Raw genomic sequence first — 17,357 nt, forward strand, 5'->3', positions numbered from 1 at the left:
CTGTACTGCGTTGACTACAGCCTCAGGGAATACACATGCATCTACCTCTGAAGTCCTGTGTTAGCTGTGTGTGCTTAAATATTCTGCAAAAGCCTCTGTACTGATGTAAGTACCCTGTGAATCATTTGTCTCTGATAAAAAAAAAAAATTTCTGTTTGATTGCAAGAACCTCCTGGCGCCCATTTCTTTATTGGTTAAAGCACAGTAGCATGTGGGAGTTGTAGTTGTGCTACACCGCACCTTCATTTCTTTCACTTTGCGAAGGCCCTACCTTAAGTTTTAGAGTCCATTGTAACCCATGCTCTTGTATACTAGCTGGTGATTAACCCCATGGGCCTGGAAAGCCCAAGTTAGCATTACACACATCTGGAGTGGAAGGGTAGGAACCTTAATTACTTGACCAGTACAAGTCAGTATCTTATTATTCCTTACACTCTACTGGGAAGTACTTGCCTGGAAGGGTGCCCAGTTACAGTAGAAAACATCAACAAACTGTGACTGGCGAAGTGACCGGAACCATTCAATTTGCCCCCATTGATCTGTTACCCAACCCAGCCCACAAAAGGTCTTCTGACTCGGGGCACAAACTGGAAGTGACATCACTGTGGATCGGACGTGGAAGGGTGAGAGGGACTTGTCCCACGTTCCTTACCCAGGTGGCTAACCCATGGACTGCCCGCACAGCCAGAGACTTTTAGCCCAAAGCCCAACCACTTTGTGGGTATTCTGTGGGTACCTGACCTGGTGCAGGACTCTACCTCGCAAATCCTTCCTTAATTGCAAGTATACATCTATGCTAATTCTATTCCTTACACAGAATGATGTGCAGTACTGTAAGGAGCAGATTTACTAAGGGTCGAAGTGAATTCGAGGGAATTTTCGAAGTAAAAAAATTTGAAATTCAAAGTAATTTTTTGGATACTTCTACCATCAAATAGGATATTACGGCTTCGAATTTACCTTGACTCCGATTCAAAGTAAAAATAGTTTGAATATTCGACCATTTGATAATCGAAGTACTGTCTTTTTTAAAAAACTTCGACTTCAATATTTCACCAAATTAAACCTGCCGAAGTGCTATGTTAGCCTATGGGGACCTTCTACAACCATTTTCTAAGTCTTCAGAGGTCCTTTGATCCTTTGATCGATCGCTAAAATCGTTCAAATAGTTCGATTCGAACGTTTTAATCGTTCGAACAAACGATTTTTATTTGCCAAATTTATTGAAAAAACGTCGAATTCGATATTCGAATTCAAAGTTTTTTTAATTCGATGGTCGAATTTCGAAGTTTTTTGGACTTCAAAATTCGACCCTTGATAAATCTGCCCCTAAATGTCTAGCAGAAGTGCACATGATTCTGAGAGAAGTGATCAAGATGGTAAGATGTGAATATGTCCCTTTTAGCAAACTCATGCACTCTCAGTAGCACAGAGGAGTAGATGAGTGATGGGGACACAGCATGCTGAAATGTAATTATACATTTTACATAAGCCAAAGAAGGAGCCATCCTGGCAAGGGAGACAGCAAGATTTTATTGCACCACAATAGTTGAATTAACTTCCCGCTGTGATCTTTAATTTTTTTAAAAGTGTAGAATTAAAGTATATGTTTTATGTGGAGACTTTTTTTATGCCCCTAATAATTTACATTCTCAAGTGTGGCATTCTATCTAGTAGGAATCAAAATGCCAGTGCCAACTAGGGATGTAGCGAACCGCCGATAATGTGTTCGCGAACGCCGGCAAAAAATGCGAACAGTTCGCGAACAGTTCGCGAACTTCGAACATCCGAAAATCGTTCGATTCGAACGATCGAAGGATTTTAATCGTTCGATCGAACGATTTTCGTTCAAATCGAACGAAAATCGTTCGATTTTAGCGATCGAATGGTCGAATGGTCGAACGATTTTGACGCGAACGCCTATTGGCGAACGTCGCGCGACGTTCGCGAACTTGCGGCGGACGCGAACAGCCGATGTTCGCGCGAACAAGTTCGCCGCCGAACAGTGCGCGACATCCCTAGTGCCAACAAAGTGGCTGATCTGAACTATCCACCACGGCCTTTCCAGTAAGTGAATGAGTGTATCTGCTTGGACAGGTCTGATGAAAGAGAGAGCAGAGAAGCCCAAACTCATTAATACAACTGTCATTTCAAATGTGATATGTTTAAATGCATGTCCAGAGGATGACTCCCAACTGCTTCATCATAAATAATGTACTTGTTATTCTTATCGGGCTAGTTTTTGCCCAATATATAGTTGCATAAAATGAAGAATTTTGCACATTGGTGCTTGGACTCTCCTGATCATTTGTTTCTTGATCACTTGCCAGCCAACTGCTAGTTGCACTTCTGACTGCTTTTCCCTGTGTATAATTATTTCCTACATTATTATTATTCATGAAAACCAGATTGGTGGGGATAAATTATCAAAGGAATCAAATTCCAGGAATGCTGTAACTGCCCTCTGTCATTATTGTCCAGTGTAATACAGTTGGGAATTTACTTATTAGTACTAAGCTTCAGTTATATAGTTATATATATTTATTTATTTATTAGTACTAAGCTTCAGTTATGCAGTTATATAGTGAATAAAGTGTCCCCTCTTATAAAATATAAGGATATTATAAGTTACCAAGGAGTTTGATGACCATATAAAAACATATAGTAACTTATAATACCCTCATATTTTGCAACAGGGGGTACTTTATTTATTATAATACACAAGTTTCAGTGAGTCATGTGACAGAAATGACATCAGAACTCACCGTTTATAACTGATGACATCAGAACTCGCCGTTTATAAGGAAATAATTTACAGGATATTCATGACTTTTGTGTATTATATAGTAATAACATAAACATACACTGTGGGAAGCATTTATCAAAAATTGCAGAGCTGCACCAAAGAAATTGTACTTAATCGCAACCAATTGCCACTGCAACTTTTCACACTTTTCTCATATTTATAAAAAATTGTGAACTGGCTCAACATGATCCAGTAAACATGTGGGATGAAAAAAATTACAGTTTTCCATGAATTTTCAAGCCGATTTTGCACTTGCGATTGTTGCATTTTTGTGGAACAATTTTACACTTGCCAAAATTCTAAAAATACACTTCCATTGACTTTAATGCATCTCTGCAGCTTTGCATGGGTGTGATGATTTATTTTCTCTATAGTTTTATGAATAAATGGCAAAAAATAACGAGACTGAGGTTCACGCTTTTCACAAATGTCATTGTTGCAACCGACTGGGACCAACAGGATGTTTTTGGATTCTGGGATACAAATATGGGTAGAACACCACTCAGATATTGCTCTTGTTGGAACTGAAGGCGCAGATTTAGAAATGCATGGCAGCAATGCTAGCTACTTGACTTCCATTTACTACTGATGCTATACATTGTTCTCCATTCCATCGTATTACCTGTTTTTAGCCTGCCGTCTCTCCCAATAACTCCATCTGCATCCACACTGGTCACAAAGATAGGCAGGTCCCATTCCCAGTTGGATGCTCCTCCTGCTACAGTCATTCCCAGAGACTCTGTGTTGTCCTTCATTATGCTCACCATCTTCTCATGGCACAAAACCGTGCGGCTGACACTCTAAATATAAAAACAAGTTTTAATGCATACATTTATAGACACTAAATTTTCCTTTGGCCTGAAACAAGATCACCTACATCTGTTGTACAGGTATTGGACCTATTATCCAGACTGCTTGGCACCTGGGGTTTTCCTGATAAAGGATCATTCCATAATTTGGATCTTCATACCTTAAGTTTACTAGAAAATAATTTAAACATGAAATAAACACTATTGGCTGGTTTTGCTTCCAATAAGGATTAATTGTATCTTAGTTGGATAGTTATTTAGTTACTGTTTTATTATTACAGAGAAAAAGATAATTATTTTGGATTATTTGGATAAAATGGAATCTATGGGTGAAAGCCTTTCCATAATTCACAGCTTTCTGGATAATGGGTTTCTGGATAATGGATCCAATACCTGTACCAAGAGGCCATGGAATATTCAACTGGGACAAATTTACATCATGTTGGCAGTAAGAGTTACAGGATAAGCCAGTAAGAGCCTCAGTGAGAGTCAGGGCCTAGTGCTAATACTACATTACTGCCCCAGGGTCTATGATGGTGCTTTTATGGGGTCACTTTTAAAATCAAGTTGGCACCAGTGTTAATAGTAACTTTTCAGTAGGTATTTACTGTAACAAAGCAAATATCTGATGCCTAAAAAAGTTTGAAACTGGTGTTACAGGTCCCATCACATGAATGTTGTATTTGGGGATTGTGCCCTTAAAGTTGAAGACAGGCAGAAGCTTATTTCTGGGTGGTGTTTAGAATCTAAGGTCTGTATTACATTCACACACAATAATCAATCATATTAGGGGGTGAGCAACTTTCTTGTAGGTGTTTGAAGGAAACCAGCGTGCTGGGCAAAACAAAGCTGGGGAAGAACAAAATCATAGCAAATAATGGTGTGCCCTGGCTGGAATGAAATCTAGGGCACGAGCATTGCAAGCATTACTGCAACATTGGATAAACAGCTTATTGCACAGTTTACTTGCTTGATAAAGATTGGAAAAGGGGGACAGACAAATACTGGATGGTTTGGACAGATGGATAAGGAGATATATAGATATGTAGGTTGATAACTGTTTAGTCTATTTTTATTTTGCGTGGTTTTACAGTCTTTTGTCTCTATTTAATAAACATGAAGGAATAAGCCGATGCTTCAGTCCAGGATATTAATATTAATTAAATCAGCTTAAAGGGATACTGTCATGGGAATTTTTTTTTTTTAAAATGAATCCATTAATAGCACTGCTCCATCAGAATTCTGCACTGAAATCCATTTCTCAAAAGAGCAAACAGATTTTTTTATATTCAATTTTGAAACCTGACATGGGGCTAGACATTTTGTCAATTTCCCAGCTGCCCCTGGTCATGTGACTTGTGCCTGCACTTTAGGAGAGAAATGCTTTCTGGCAGGCTGCTGTTTTTCCTTCTGTAACTGAATGTGTCTCAGTGGGACATGGGTTTTTACTGTTGAGTGTTGTTCTTAGATCTACCAGGCAGCTGTTATCTTGTGTTAGGGAGCTGTTATCTGGTTACCTTCCCATTGTTCTTTTGTTTGGCTGCTGGGGGGGGAAGGGAGGGGGTGATATCACTCCAACTTGCACTACAGCAGTAAAGAGTGATTGAAGTTTATCAGAGCACAAGTCACATGACTTGGGGCAGCTGGGAAATTGACAATATGTCTAGCCCCATGTCAGATTTCAAAATTGAATATAAAAAAAATCTGTTTGCTCTTTTGAGAAATGGATTTCAGTGCAGAATTCCGTTGGAGCAGCACTATTGACCGATTCATTTTGAAAAAAATGTTTTTTCCCATGACAGTATCCCTTTAAGAGCATCATGTTCCTTTTAGAAATTATTTGTGGATCAGTTGCTTTTTCAGAACACTACAATGGCACAAGCAAGTCCTGGAGTGTGAGGGAGCAATGAATAAAGCATATTAGAGTGCTTTTTTTTTCTGTTGTGTTAATTTACTAGGGAAGAGTAAGCCATTCCAATCTGAGTGTTTACCAGTGTACGCCTTGTCATTTTATTAAACATCTGCCCTGGCTAAATGACCCTGCTAAGCCACAGAATCAAAACAGCTTGTTTCCTTTCTTATATTTACTGCAAGATAAATGTTTACAGGAGGATATCAGAACCAAAAAAGTTCTAACACGTGCCCCACATATGAGCGGCACAGCTGCGTGTGCAGAGGAAGTTGGACAGAGAGCTAAGTAGGACAGACAGCTGGCGCACTGACAGGGCAACACGTGGGAGGCAGTGACTGGGCTAAAACATGAGTAAACCTGCATTTGGCCCCATAAGAACATTCCCGGTCACATCCTTATTCTACAACTTATATAATAAGAAATCAGTAGCTAATCTTTAATGACCCATTTTAATTTTGACAAATACAAGAGTCCTCTGCACTCAACCCATTTTAATTTTGAATCATATTTGTTTGGTTGAAATTTCCCCCCCCCCACTATCATTCGTCAAGCACAGAATCCTGCTAATGTGCAGCAATCTCAACAGCTGTAAAAAGACGGGCTATGGTATTGTTAGTAGATTCTCTAAAGAGTTACTTTTCCCTTACACATCAGTATTAACATTCCAAGAAGGCAGTTTCACTTTTTAAGATGCAGAGAACCTAGCCTGGTTAGGGTGAGATGGGCTAAAAGGAGCCAAAAAGCCCTTCACATGCAAAACATGCAGCATAAAGCCTTCTGAAAACAGAAGGTATTTACTTGTCTCGTGCCCTATACATAGCACTGCCTTAAAGGGGAAGGAAACCTAATTGCCGCAAAAACCCTCCCCCCCTCCCGTGTGTTGCCCACCCTCCCTCCTCCCCCCTGGCCTACCCGTCCCGCTGGGCAAATGCCCCTAACTTGTTACTTACCCTTCTGCGCAGGTCCAGTCCAGGGAGTTCACAGACGACATCTTCTTCCACGCGATCTTCTTCCTGCTGTGAACGGCGTTTTGGCGCATGCGCAGTAGGAGCATTTTGCCGGTACGGATCTACTGCGAATGCGCCAAAAGTCACAATGTACTTTTGGCACATGCGCAGTAGATCGTACCGTGAAATGCTCCTACTGCGCCGGTCAAAGCAGGAAGAAGATCGCGTGGAAGAAGATGTCGTCTGTGAACTCCCTGGACTGGACCTGCGCAGAAGGGTAAGTAACAAGTTAGGGGCATTTGCCCAGCGGGACGGGTAGGCCAGGGGGGAGGGTGGGCAACACACGGGAGGGGGGAGGGTTTTTGGGCCAACTAGGTTTCCTTCCCCTTTAATACCAAAAATGATACCGGTAGTTTAATTCTCACGTGAGGCATTTTGGTCAGAGACATGCAAATCACTCCTTTATGTGCCTTTGGCCACTCAGAAGTCATGTTCAAATATTTTGAACTGATGAGATCTAACAAGATTGAAACAGGCTGTCTGCAAGTTTGGATTTATAGCTCTGACCTATGAGGCTGTATCTGTGCTATAAAACCAGCGGTTCTGGATGCATAGTTGGCCAAAGGGACATAAAGGAGTGATTTGCATGTCTCCGCCCATAATGTCTCATGCGAGAGTTAAACTTTCATTTTTGGTATAAAGGCAGTCTTTTGTATATGGAATGAGACAAGTAAATACCTTCTGTTTTCAGAAGCTTTATGCTTCTTTTAAGGATGGAATCTCATTTATCCTGTGTGTGTGTACAATTCCATACAGAAGTATGCACACTGTGCCCTGGTCTTGTGCTCTAGAGTGCATATTCCTCAGCAATAGTTCTCTTTGCACTAGCAGAGCCGAATGTCCAGCCCGGAAATTTGTCTCTTAAAGTTAGAAGAGGTGGCTATTGGCTGTCCCTTGCAATTGGCTGCTCACTGCCTCCTGAGGCAAGGTTCCCACCTTTCCTTATGGCAGGAGCGACCCTGCATTTTCCTTGTTAAAGATCATCACCAGGGATGGATCCTCAGACAATATATGAAATGGAAAAAAAAATTATCGAGCTCTGCATATTATGGTGTTTGGTCATTGCAGGCACTATGGCTAAATATGTGATTAATTAAATTAATGAATTAAATTGAGAGCATAACCCATAGGGGCAGATTCACTAAGGGTCGAATTTCGAAGTAAAAAATACTTCGAAATTCGACCCTCGAATTGAAATCCTTCGACTTCGAATTACGAAGTCGAAGGATTTAGCGCTAAACGTTCGTTCGATCGATCGAAGGATTTTTCGTTCGAACGATTCGAAGGATTTTAATCCAACGATCGAAGGAAAATCCTTCGATCAAAAAAAGGTTAGCAAACCTATGGGGACCTTCCCCATAGGCTAACATTGACTTCGGTAGGTTTTACCTGCCGAAGTAGAGGGTCGAAGTTTTTTTTAAAGGGAAAGTAGTTCGACTATCGAATGGTCGAATAGTCGAACGATTTTTCGTTCGATTCGTTCGATTTCGTTCGTATTCGAACGAATTTAACCAATTCGATGGTCGAAGTACCAAAAAAATACTTCGAAATTCGAATTTTTTTCATTCGAATCCTTCACTCGAGCTTAGTGAATCGGCCCCATAGTCTGCAAGGACTGAACCAGAAGGACAATTGCTTGGTTCAAGCCCCACTTGTGCAGTAACTGTCCAGGGCCTCATTAGTGAATAGCCTCTTATCTTGTCCTATTCTAGTTAGCCAGATTAGCCCTGTTCCGCCTACAAAAGAATTTTTTTTGGTCCCAACATCCTCCCACGGGATCTGTTTCCTCGATAGTTACACCACTTATTAGTTGCACTTCAGATGCTTCTTTCTAGAGGCTCTCAGTATGTTCTTTAGAACATTTTTTTCAGACTTTTCAGATCCAATATCACCACTCAGGGAAGCCAAAGAGGAAAGAGAGAGTGTCCTGAATGAACTGTGTGTTTGTAAAACACGCGCCAACTAAGGCAAAATTATCCACATGTTTTATTGGCCTCAGTGGTTCAGTTAGCCGCCATGCCATGATGTTAGTTCTGACCTGCAACAAGGGGGGTCAGCTGGAATATCAGGCTGCCCTACGGGATGTACATGTGCAAATATACAGTAGCCTTGTCTAAATGCAGCTATTTAAAGGGCAATCTTTTGCCTGATTATAATACCATACCATGGAATATATTGTTGTTGTTTCCTGCACATATGCTCCTTCACTGGACCCCAGCAGGTACCATGAAGCTATGGAACAATGGCTGTGAACAAAACAACCATTATTTTCTCCCCTAATACAAATCTTCTTGTGTTTCTTTGCATTTATGTGCCCTTTGTGTCACTTAAACCAGAATCCTTGGCTTGTAAAAAGCCCTCTTTTTCCAACATGTGTGTTTTGGCTTTATAAGCATGTATACAGCACAACGTTTCTCTCTTCATTACAGAGTTAATTAAGGAATCTCAGCCCATCAAACAAGTCATGAGCCAATATCCTATCAGCACAACCATCAAACATTTATGTAACCAAATAATAATATCCTTTAGGGGAGGCCAGATTTCCATTCTACCTGGATTAGGATTTTGATTTTTACTGGAACAAACTTTCTTTTTATTACATCCCAAACATTTCCATATAGACTGGAGAAACTTATAGCTGATTCAACAATAAGCGTTAAGAAGACCAGAAAGCTTAGCTGTGGCAGAGTAAAAAAAATATACTGAACTACACGTATATAAATGTATAAAATCAGAACTGCTAATATGACAGCCATTTTGCAATAATGTCATGGTGTAAGGGGAAATGATGTGATGGCAGTATGGTATCTGGATGGTATCTGGATGGTGAGAACACTTTCATTGGCTCCCTTGGAGTGGCCTGGGGGTTGAGTCAGTTAGGGGGAGATACGGGGATAATGCTTGTTTTCTTTTCTAGGAACTCCAGCTAGGAAGTCATTCAGGATGAGATTTGATGTTATCATAGATTTGCGTTCCTAACTATTGTGAGGCCTATGATTGATTTCCTATAGCTGTAACCTCATTTTGAGCAATGTGGGCTGGAACAAACTTCAGTCCTCTAAGAGCTTGATCCAAAAAGGCCTGACAGCCACCTCATTAGCCTCGTACTGATTGCATTAAAGGAACACATGAGTAAGTCCACATTACAATTTATCTGTTATAGTGGCGTAACTAGAGTGCGTTGGGCCCCCCTGTAAAAAAACCTTCATAGGGGCAAGGCACACTCCTTCGCCCATCTTCCTGTCCCACCCACATCCATCCCTGACCCCGCCCACATCCTGCCCAACTTTCATCCCCCTCCTCGTTGGTAAGAGAGCGACTGCGGGGTCTGCTTCCTCTATAGTTACGCCACTGACCTGTTATATACAGTGTCTGATTCTCTTTAATATGAAGCTCTCTAAAGAAGCAGCTTTCGCAAGACATGGAAAGGCCAAAATGTTGATGGGAGTAGATGATCTCCAATGAAGATCTCCAAATAATGGACATCAAAAATTACAAATAGAAAGTCTTAACAAGTGGTACAAGAAAGCATTAATGGTGGACGAGTTGTGTTTTACTGCTGGATGGGTTGAGTGTTCCCAGCTGTAAAAAATGGTGGTGGACCTGTGATGGTAAAAACAGGCATCTCTTGGGAAGAATCTGTTTCTCATATTAATATCATTTCCCAGGACAACATTGCACATGACTAAAGAGTTATACAAACAGTTAGGGGCACATTCACTTAGTTCGAGTGAAGGAATAGAATAAAAAAAACTTTGAATTTCAAATGTTTTTTTTGGCTACTTCGATCTTCGACTACGACTTCAACTTCGAATCGAATGATTCGAACTAAAAATCGTTCAAATATTCGACCATTCGATAGTCGAAGTACTGTCTCTTTAAAAAAACTTCGACCCCCTACTTCGCCACCTAAAACCTACCAAGGTGCAATTTTAGCCTATGGGGAAGGTCCCCATAGGCTTTCTAACAATTTTTTGGTCGAAGAAAAATGGTTCAATCGATGGATTGAAATTCTTCAAAACGAACGATTCAAAGGATTTAACCGTTCGATCGAACGATTTTTCGTTCGAACGAACTATTTGCGGGAAATCCTTCGACTTCGATATTCAAAGTCGAAGGATTTACATTTGGCAGTCGAATATCGAGGGTTAATTAACCCTCGATATTTGACCATATGTAAATCTGCCCCCAAATGTGTACTCTATATGCACTAAAGGTGTTAAACAGTACAAAATGTACCTCCAATCATTTTAGACAAAGAAAAAAAATGTGAATTTAGACAGCACCCCCAATCTGACACATTCATGAACAATTGTGCCAAACACGTCTTAGCAAAAACAATGGCCACTTTCCAGTAAGGCCACCCCTTTTGGGTCCATAATTTGGACTGGCCTGTGGAAATGCAACAAATGGGAGTTATTAAAACAATGCTTACCCTATTGTAAAATATAAGAATGTTAGAATGAAAAGTTACAATTGAATATATAGAATCTCTAAGCTCGGAGGTGATATCTTAATATCTTACAACAAGAAGTACAAAACAATTTATTTATCTGAACAAGACCTGTGCACCATGTGACACAAGTGGCATTGAGAAGCAGCAGTTATAACTGATATAAGTACCATACATTGGCATTCATTTACAGATCATTCATTGTTCTAGTGTAAATTAAAGGAATATTGCTCTACAGTGTTTTTCATTATTAGACAGTTCCCTAAAATGACACTGCTTATTACAACTGTATATATGTAAACGTACAGAAATCAGTGTTCCTAAAACCAGAAAGAAAAATTATATTTTATCTTAGAAATAGAAATAAAACTCATCTGACCCCTTCAATCTAGCCATTTGTAGTCAGGACATGTGAAAACCTTGTACTTATTTTGATTATGAAGTGCAAATGAATCTTACAATTGAAGTGGGAGCCCAAAACAGTGTTGCACATTTATAGCAATACATCTGTACAACACATGAAGAAATGGAAATATTGACACCTTGGGGGCTATAATTGCTAAAGAATTTTTTTTGTTTAGCTGATTGGCTTTTATTGGGCTTTATAAAATGAGCCATATGTTTGCCAGAACCTAGAAAGAAGTTACACAGCCAATTTTTCCCAGTGCCACTTGCAGAATTGGCACCTCACACTCATTGTTAACCTGTGAGCCTTTGTTACACTATAATGTTGTCTCATGGCTTTGGTTAGAAGAAGATGCAGACTGTGGAGACACTCTTCCTTCTCGATGATGCTTTTTAAACCTTTACTTAACCTCTATTTATTTCCAGCAGTATGAATGAAATTCCCCGCAGAAGTACTTATTTTGGGAAAGCGTTCAAATCCCAGAATCCAGTTAAATCTTTAGCATGCTGGAGTTAATCCGTGTGACTAAAGATTGCACTTCAACACTTTTCTTTCTTAAAGACTTTTACATTTCACGGCTGCTTGCACCCGTCTATTTGATACGGGGCGACTAAAAGAATGATTTCTATCAACAATTTACCCAGATGTATCTTTGTATAAAGAATGGCTCTTTAAACACGTTATTAGGGAAAAACATTTCTTCCTCCTGTTACAGACGGATCGTTGACCCAGCTGTGCACTCGGGATCTTGGTGTACAAATCACTCACTTATACACAAACATTAGTTTCCAGATTGACCAATCATTTTCCATATAAAAATGAATGATCGTCATCATGGCATGAACCAGATGTTGGGATGTGGTTGCAAACGCCTTGATCTGTGCTTTAATCCAGACAATCTAGTGCAGCTTAGCTCCTTACAGCCGTAGTTGTAACAACTTGTTATGTTCTGTTACACAAGACGGGGCCAAGCTCTGTGCCCAATTTGGATCAGTCACTAGGGATGTAGCGAACGTCGGAAAAAAAGTTCGCGAACATATTCGCGAACTTGCGCAAAAATGCGAGTGGTTCGCGAACGGTTCGCGAACCCCATAGACTTCAATGGGAAGGCGAACTTTAACATCTAGAAAAGACATTTCTGGCCAGAAAAATGATTTTAAAGTTGTTTAAAGGGTGCAACGACCTGGACAGTGGCATGCCAGAGGGGGATCAAGGGCAAAAATGTATCTGAAAAATCTGCCTGTGTGTGCTTGGAAGAGATAGTGTAGGGGGAGAGCTGTTAGTGATTTCAGGGACAGATGATAGTAAGTTTGCTGGCTAGTAATCTGCTTGATACTGCTCTGTATTGGAGGGACAGAAGTCTGCAGGGATTTGAGGGACATTTTAGCTTAGGTAGCTTTGCTGGCTAGTAATCTACTGTTCTCTTTAAACAACTGCCATACGTTGACCTTGTAGGCATTGTTTGCCCAGTTTTTTTGGACGCAGCCACTGAAGCACAGTTGCCAGAAAAAATATGCCATATAAATGCTGAAAATAGTCATTTTTCGCCATACGTTGACCTTGTAGACATTGTTTGCCCAGTTTTTTTGGACGCAGCCACTGAAGCACAGTTGCCAGAAAAAATATGCCATATAAATGCTGAAAATAGTAATTTTTCGCCATACGTTGACCTTGTAGACATTGTTTGCCCAGTTTTTTGGTTGCAGCCACTGAAGCACAGTTGCCAGAAAAAATATGCCACATAAATGCTGAAAATAGTCATTTTTTGCCATATACGTTGAGTCAACGTATGGCAAAAAATGACTATTTTCAGCATTTATATGGCATATTTTTTCTGGCCTCTGTGCTTCAGTGGCTGTGGCCAAAAAAACTGGGCAAACAATGCCTACAAGGTCAACGTCGTTGACCTTGTAGGCATTGTTTGCCCAGTTTTTTTGGCCACAGCCACTGAAGCACAGAGGCCAGAAAAAATATGCCATATAAATGCTGAAAATAGTCATTTTTTTGGTCGCAGCCACTGAAGCACAGTTGCCAGAAAAATTATGCCATATAAATGCTGAAAATATAAATTTTTTTGGTTGCAGCCACTGAAGCACAGAGGCCAGAAAAATTATGCCATATAAATGCAGAAAATATGCATTTTTTTGGTCGCAGCCACTGAAGCACAGTTGACAGAAAAATTATGCCATATAAATGCTGAAAATATAAATTTTTTTGGTTGCAGCCACTGAAGCACAGAGGCCAGAAAAATTATGCCATATAAATGCAGAAAATATGCATTTTTTGGTCGCAGCCACTGAAGCACAGTTGCCAGAAAAATTATGCCATATAAATGCTGAAAATAGTAATTTTTTTGGTTGCAGCCACTGAAGCACAGAGGCCAGAAAAATTATGCCATATAAATGCTGAAAATATGCATTTGTTTGGTCGCAGCCACTGAAGCACAGTTGACAGAAAAATTATGCCATATAAATGCTGAAAATATAAATTTTTTTGGTTGCAGCCACTGAAGCACAGAGGCCAGAAAAATTATGTCATATAAATGCAGAAAATAGGCATTTTTTTGGTCGCAGCCACTGAAGCACAGAGGCCAGAAAAAATTAAACCAGTAGGGTTTGCACCCTAGTTTGTAACGGTGGCGGAGGGAGGAGGAGGACGCTAAAGGACAGCTGTGTGTGGAGTCATGAGGCTTGAAGAGAAGGACAGCTGCATAGAAGTCAGAACAAGTCTTCCGGCGTGCAGTAACCCTCCGAGATCCACCCCTCATTCATTTTAATAAAGGTCAGGTAATCGACACTTTTGTGACCTAGGCGAGTTCTCTTCTCAGTTACAATCCCTCCTGCTGCACTGAAGGTCCTTTCTGAGAGCACACTTGAGGCTGGGCAAGACAAGAGGTTCATGGCAAATTGTGACAGCTCTGGCCACAGATCAAGCCTGCGCACCCAGTAGTCCAGGGGTTCATCGCTCCTCAGAGTGTCGATATCTGCAGTTAATGCCAGGTAGTCCGCTACCTGCCGGTCGAGGCGTTCTTTGAGGGTGGATCCAGAAGGGTTGTGGCGCTGCCTTGGACAGAAAAACATTTGCATGTCTGACGTTACAGACTGGCCAAAGGGCTTTGTCCTTGCAGGTGTGCTCGTGGCAGGATTACTGGCACCTCTGCCCCTGGAATGTTGATGAGTTCCTGAAGTGACATCACCCTTAAAAGCATTGTACAACATGTTTTGCAGGCTGGTTTGTAAATGCCGCATCTTTTCGGACTTGTGGTATGTTGGTAACATTTCTGACACTTTATGCTTGTACCGAGGGTCTAGTAGCGTTGCGACCCAGTACAGGTCCTTCTCCTTAAGCCTCTTGATACGGGGGTCCTTCAACAGGCATGACAGCATGAAAGACCCCATTCTCACAAGGTTGGATGCAGAGCTATCCATCTCCGCTTCCTCATTATCAAGGACTGCATCATCCACGGTCTCCTCCCCCCAGCCACGTACAAGACCAGGGGTCCCCAAAAGGTCACCACTAGCCCCCTGGGAAGCCTGCTCCTGTTGGTCCTCCTCCTCCTCCTCCACAAAGCCACCTTCCTCCTCTGACTCCACTTCTGGCACCTCTCCCTGCGTTGCAGCAGGTGCCTGGGTTCGTTCTGGTGATTCCGACCAGAAATCGTGCGCTTCCAGCTCCTCGTCACGCTGGTCTACAGCCTCATCTGTCACTCGTCGCACGGCACGCTCCAGGAAGAAAGCGAAGGGTATTAGGTCGCTGATGGTGCCTTCGGTGCGACTGACCATATTTGTCACCTCTTCAAAAGGTCGCATGAGCCTGCAGGCATCGCGCATAAGCACCCAGTAACGGGGGAAAAAAATCCCCAGCTGTGCAGATCCAGTCCTACCACCCAGTTCAAAAAGGTACTCCTTGACGGCCCTTTGTTGTTGCAGCAGACGTTCCAACATAAGGAGCGTTGAATTCCAGCGAGTCTGGCTGTCAGAAATCAAATGCCTGACTGGCATGTTGTAGCGCTGCTGAATGTCAGCAAGGCGTGCCATGGCTGTGTAGGAACGTCTGAAATGGGCCGACACCTTTCTGGACTGGGTGAGAACGTCCTGGAATCCTGGGTACTTGGAGACAAAACGTTGGACTATTAAATTTAACACATGTGCCATGCAGGGCACATGTGTTAAATTGCCTAGTCTCAACGCTGCCAACAGATTGCTTCCATTGTCACACACCACTTTTCCGATCTGCAGTTGGTGTGGGGTCAGCCACCGATCGGCCTGTGACTGCAGAGATGACAGGAGTACAGATCCGGTATGGTTTTTGCTTTCCAGGCACGTCATCCCCAAGACAGCGTGACAACGGCGTACCTGGCACGTCGAATAGCCTAGGGGGAGCTGGGGGTGCACAGGTGTGGAGGAGGAGAAGGAGGACCCAGCAGCAGAGTAAGAAGAAGAAGAAGACGAGGTAGAGAGCGATGGAGGAGTAGAGGTGGTGGCAGAACCGCGTGCAATCCGTGGCGGTGACACCAACTCCACTGTTGTTGTTGAGCTTACCCATTCCCTGCTTCCCAGCCATTACCAAGTTCACCCAGTGGGCAGTGTAGGTGACATACCTGCCCTGACCATGCTTGGAGGACCATGCGTCAGTAGTCATATGGACCTTTGGCCCAACACTAAGTGACAGAGATGCGGTAACTTGGCTCTGCACATGTTGGTACAGGTGTGGTATTCCCTTTTTAGAAAAAAAATTGCGGCTGGGTACCTTCCACTGCGGTGTCCCAATTGCTACAAATTTGCGGAAGGCCTCAGAGTCCACCAGCTGGTATGGTAAAAGCTGGCGGGCTAAGAGTGCAGACAAGCCAGCTGTCAGACGCCGGGCAAGGGGGGTGACAGTCAGACATTGGCTTCTTACGCTCAAACATGGCCTTCACAGAAACTTGGCTGGTGGCAGATGACTGGGAATGGGAACAGGTGGTCAAGGTGGAAGGCGGAGTGGAGGGTGGTTCAGACGGGTCAAGGAGAGCAGAGGTAGAGCAGTAAGATGCTGGACCAGAAGGAGTGTGGCTTTTAGTTTGCCTGTTGCCTTTGAGGTGTTGCTCCCAAAGTGCTTTGTGCTTGCCGCTCATGTGCCTTCGCATAGAAGTTGTACCTATGTGGCTGTTGGGCTTACCAAGGCTCAGTTTCTGACTGCACTCATTGCAAATTACAATGCTTTTGTCAGAGGCACACACATTAAAAAAAATCCCACACTGCTGACTTTTTGGAAGTGTGCGATCTGGCGGTAACAGTAGAAGTTGGCGGAGTTGGCGGTATTGGCGGCAATGGCGGGTGCGTTGGCCGGCTGAACACAGGTGCCGATACATGTTGTTGCCCTACTGATCCCTGCGGGCTGTCCTCCCTGCTTCTTCTAAGTCTTATTCTCCTACTGCCTCTCTGACTCTCCGTCTCTCCATCTGAACTACCCTCCTCTTGCTCTCTTCTACTAGGCACCCACAAAACATCAATCTCCTCATCATCATTCTCCTCAGATGCATCAATTTCTTCTGACACATCACAGAAGGAAGCAGCAGCGGGGACCTCCTCCTCATCACTCATTATGTCCATCTCTATCGTGTTCTCTGCCAGAATTAAATCTGGTGTAAGGTCCTCATCTCCTTCATCTTCTTCTGGCAATAATGGTTGCGCATTACTCAGTTCAAGAAACTCATTGGAAAATAACTCCTCTGACCCCAGTGAAGAAGGGGCACCGGTGGTGGAGGAAGTGTTACGTGGGGTGGCCATAGCAGTGGAGGATGAGGAGGATGTTGTGGTAAAGTTAGAAACGGTAGAGGATGGGGTGTGCTGTGTAAGCCAGTCAACTACCTCTTCAGCATTTTGGGAGTTCAGGGTCATTGGCTTTTTAAAACTGGGCAATTTGCTAGGGCCACAGGATTGCATAGCAGCACGGCCCCTAGCACGGCCTCTGCGTGGCGGCCTG

At 42.5% G+C, this 17,357-nt stretch overlaps 1 protein-coding gene across 2 annotated transcripts in view; it reads right to left on the minus strand.

Annotated features, from left to right (window-relative positions):
* lnx1.S (ligand of numb-protein X 1 S homeolog) overlaps nucleotides 1-17,357 on the minus strand; it is a 124,187-nt gene that overhangs the window by 28,603 nt on the left and 78,227 nt on the right. For both annotated transcript variants that reach the window (XM_018243141.2, XM_018243142.2), the window contains one exon: nucleotides 3,429-3,606. In XM_018243141.2, the coding sequence (XP_018098630.1) occupies nucleotides 3,429-3,606 (178 nt within the window). The remainder of the gene's footprint in view (nucleotides 1-3,428; nucleotides 3,607-17,357) is intronic.

Source organism: Xenopus laevis, chromosome 1S, assembly GCF_017654675.1.
Source record: "Xenopus laevis strain J_2021 chromosome 1S, Xenopus_laevis_v10.1, whole genome shotgun sequence".
Classification (NCBI taxonomy): domain Eukaryota; kingdom Metazoa; phylum Chordata; class Amphibia; order Anura; family Pipidae; genus Xenopus; species Xenopus laevis.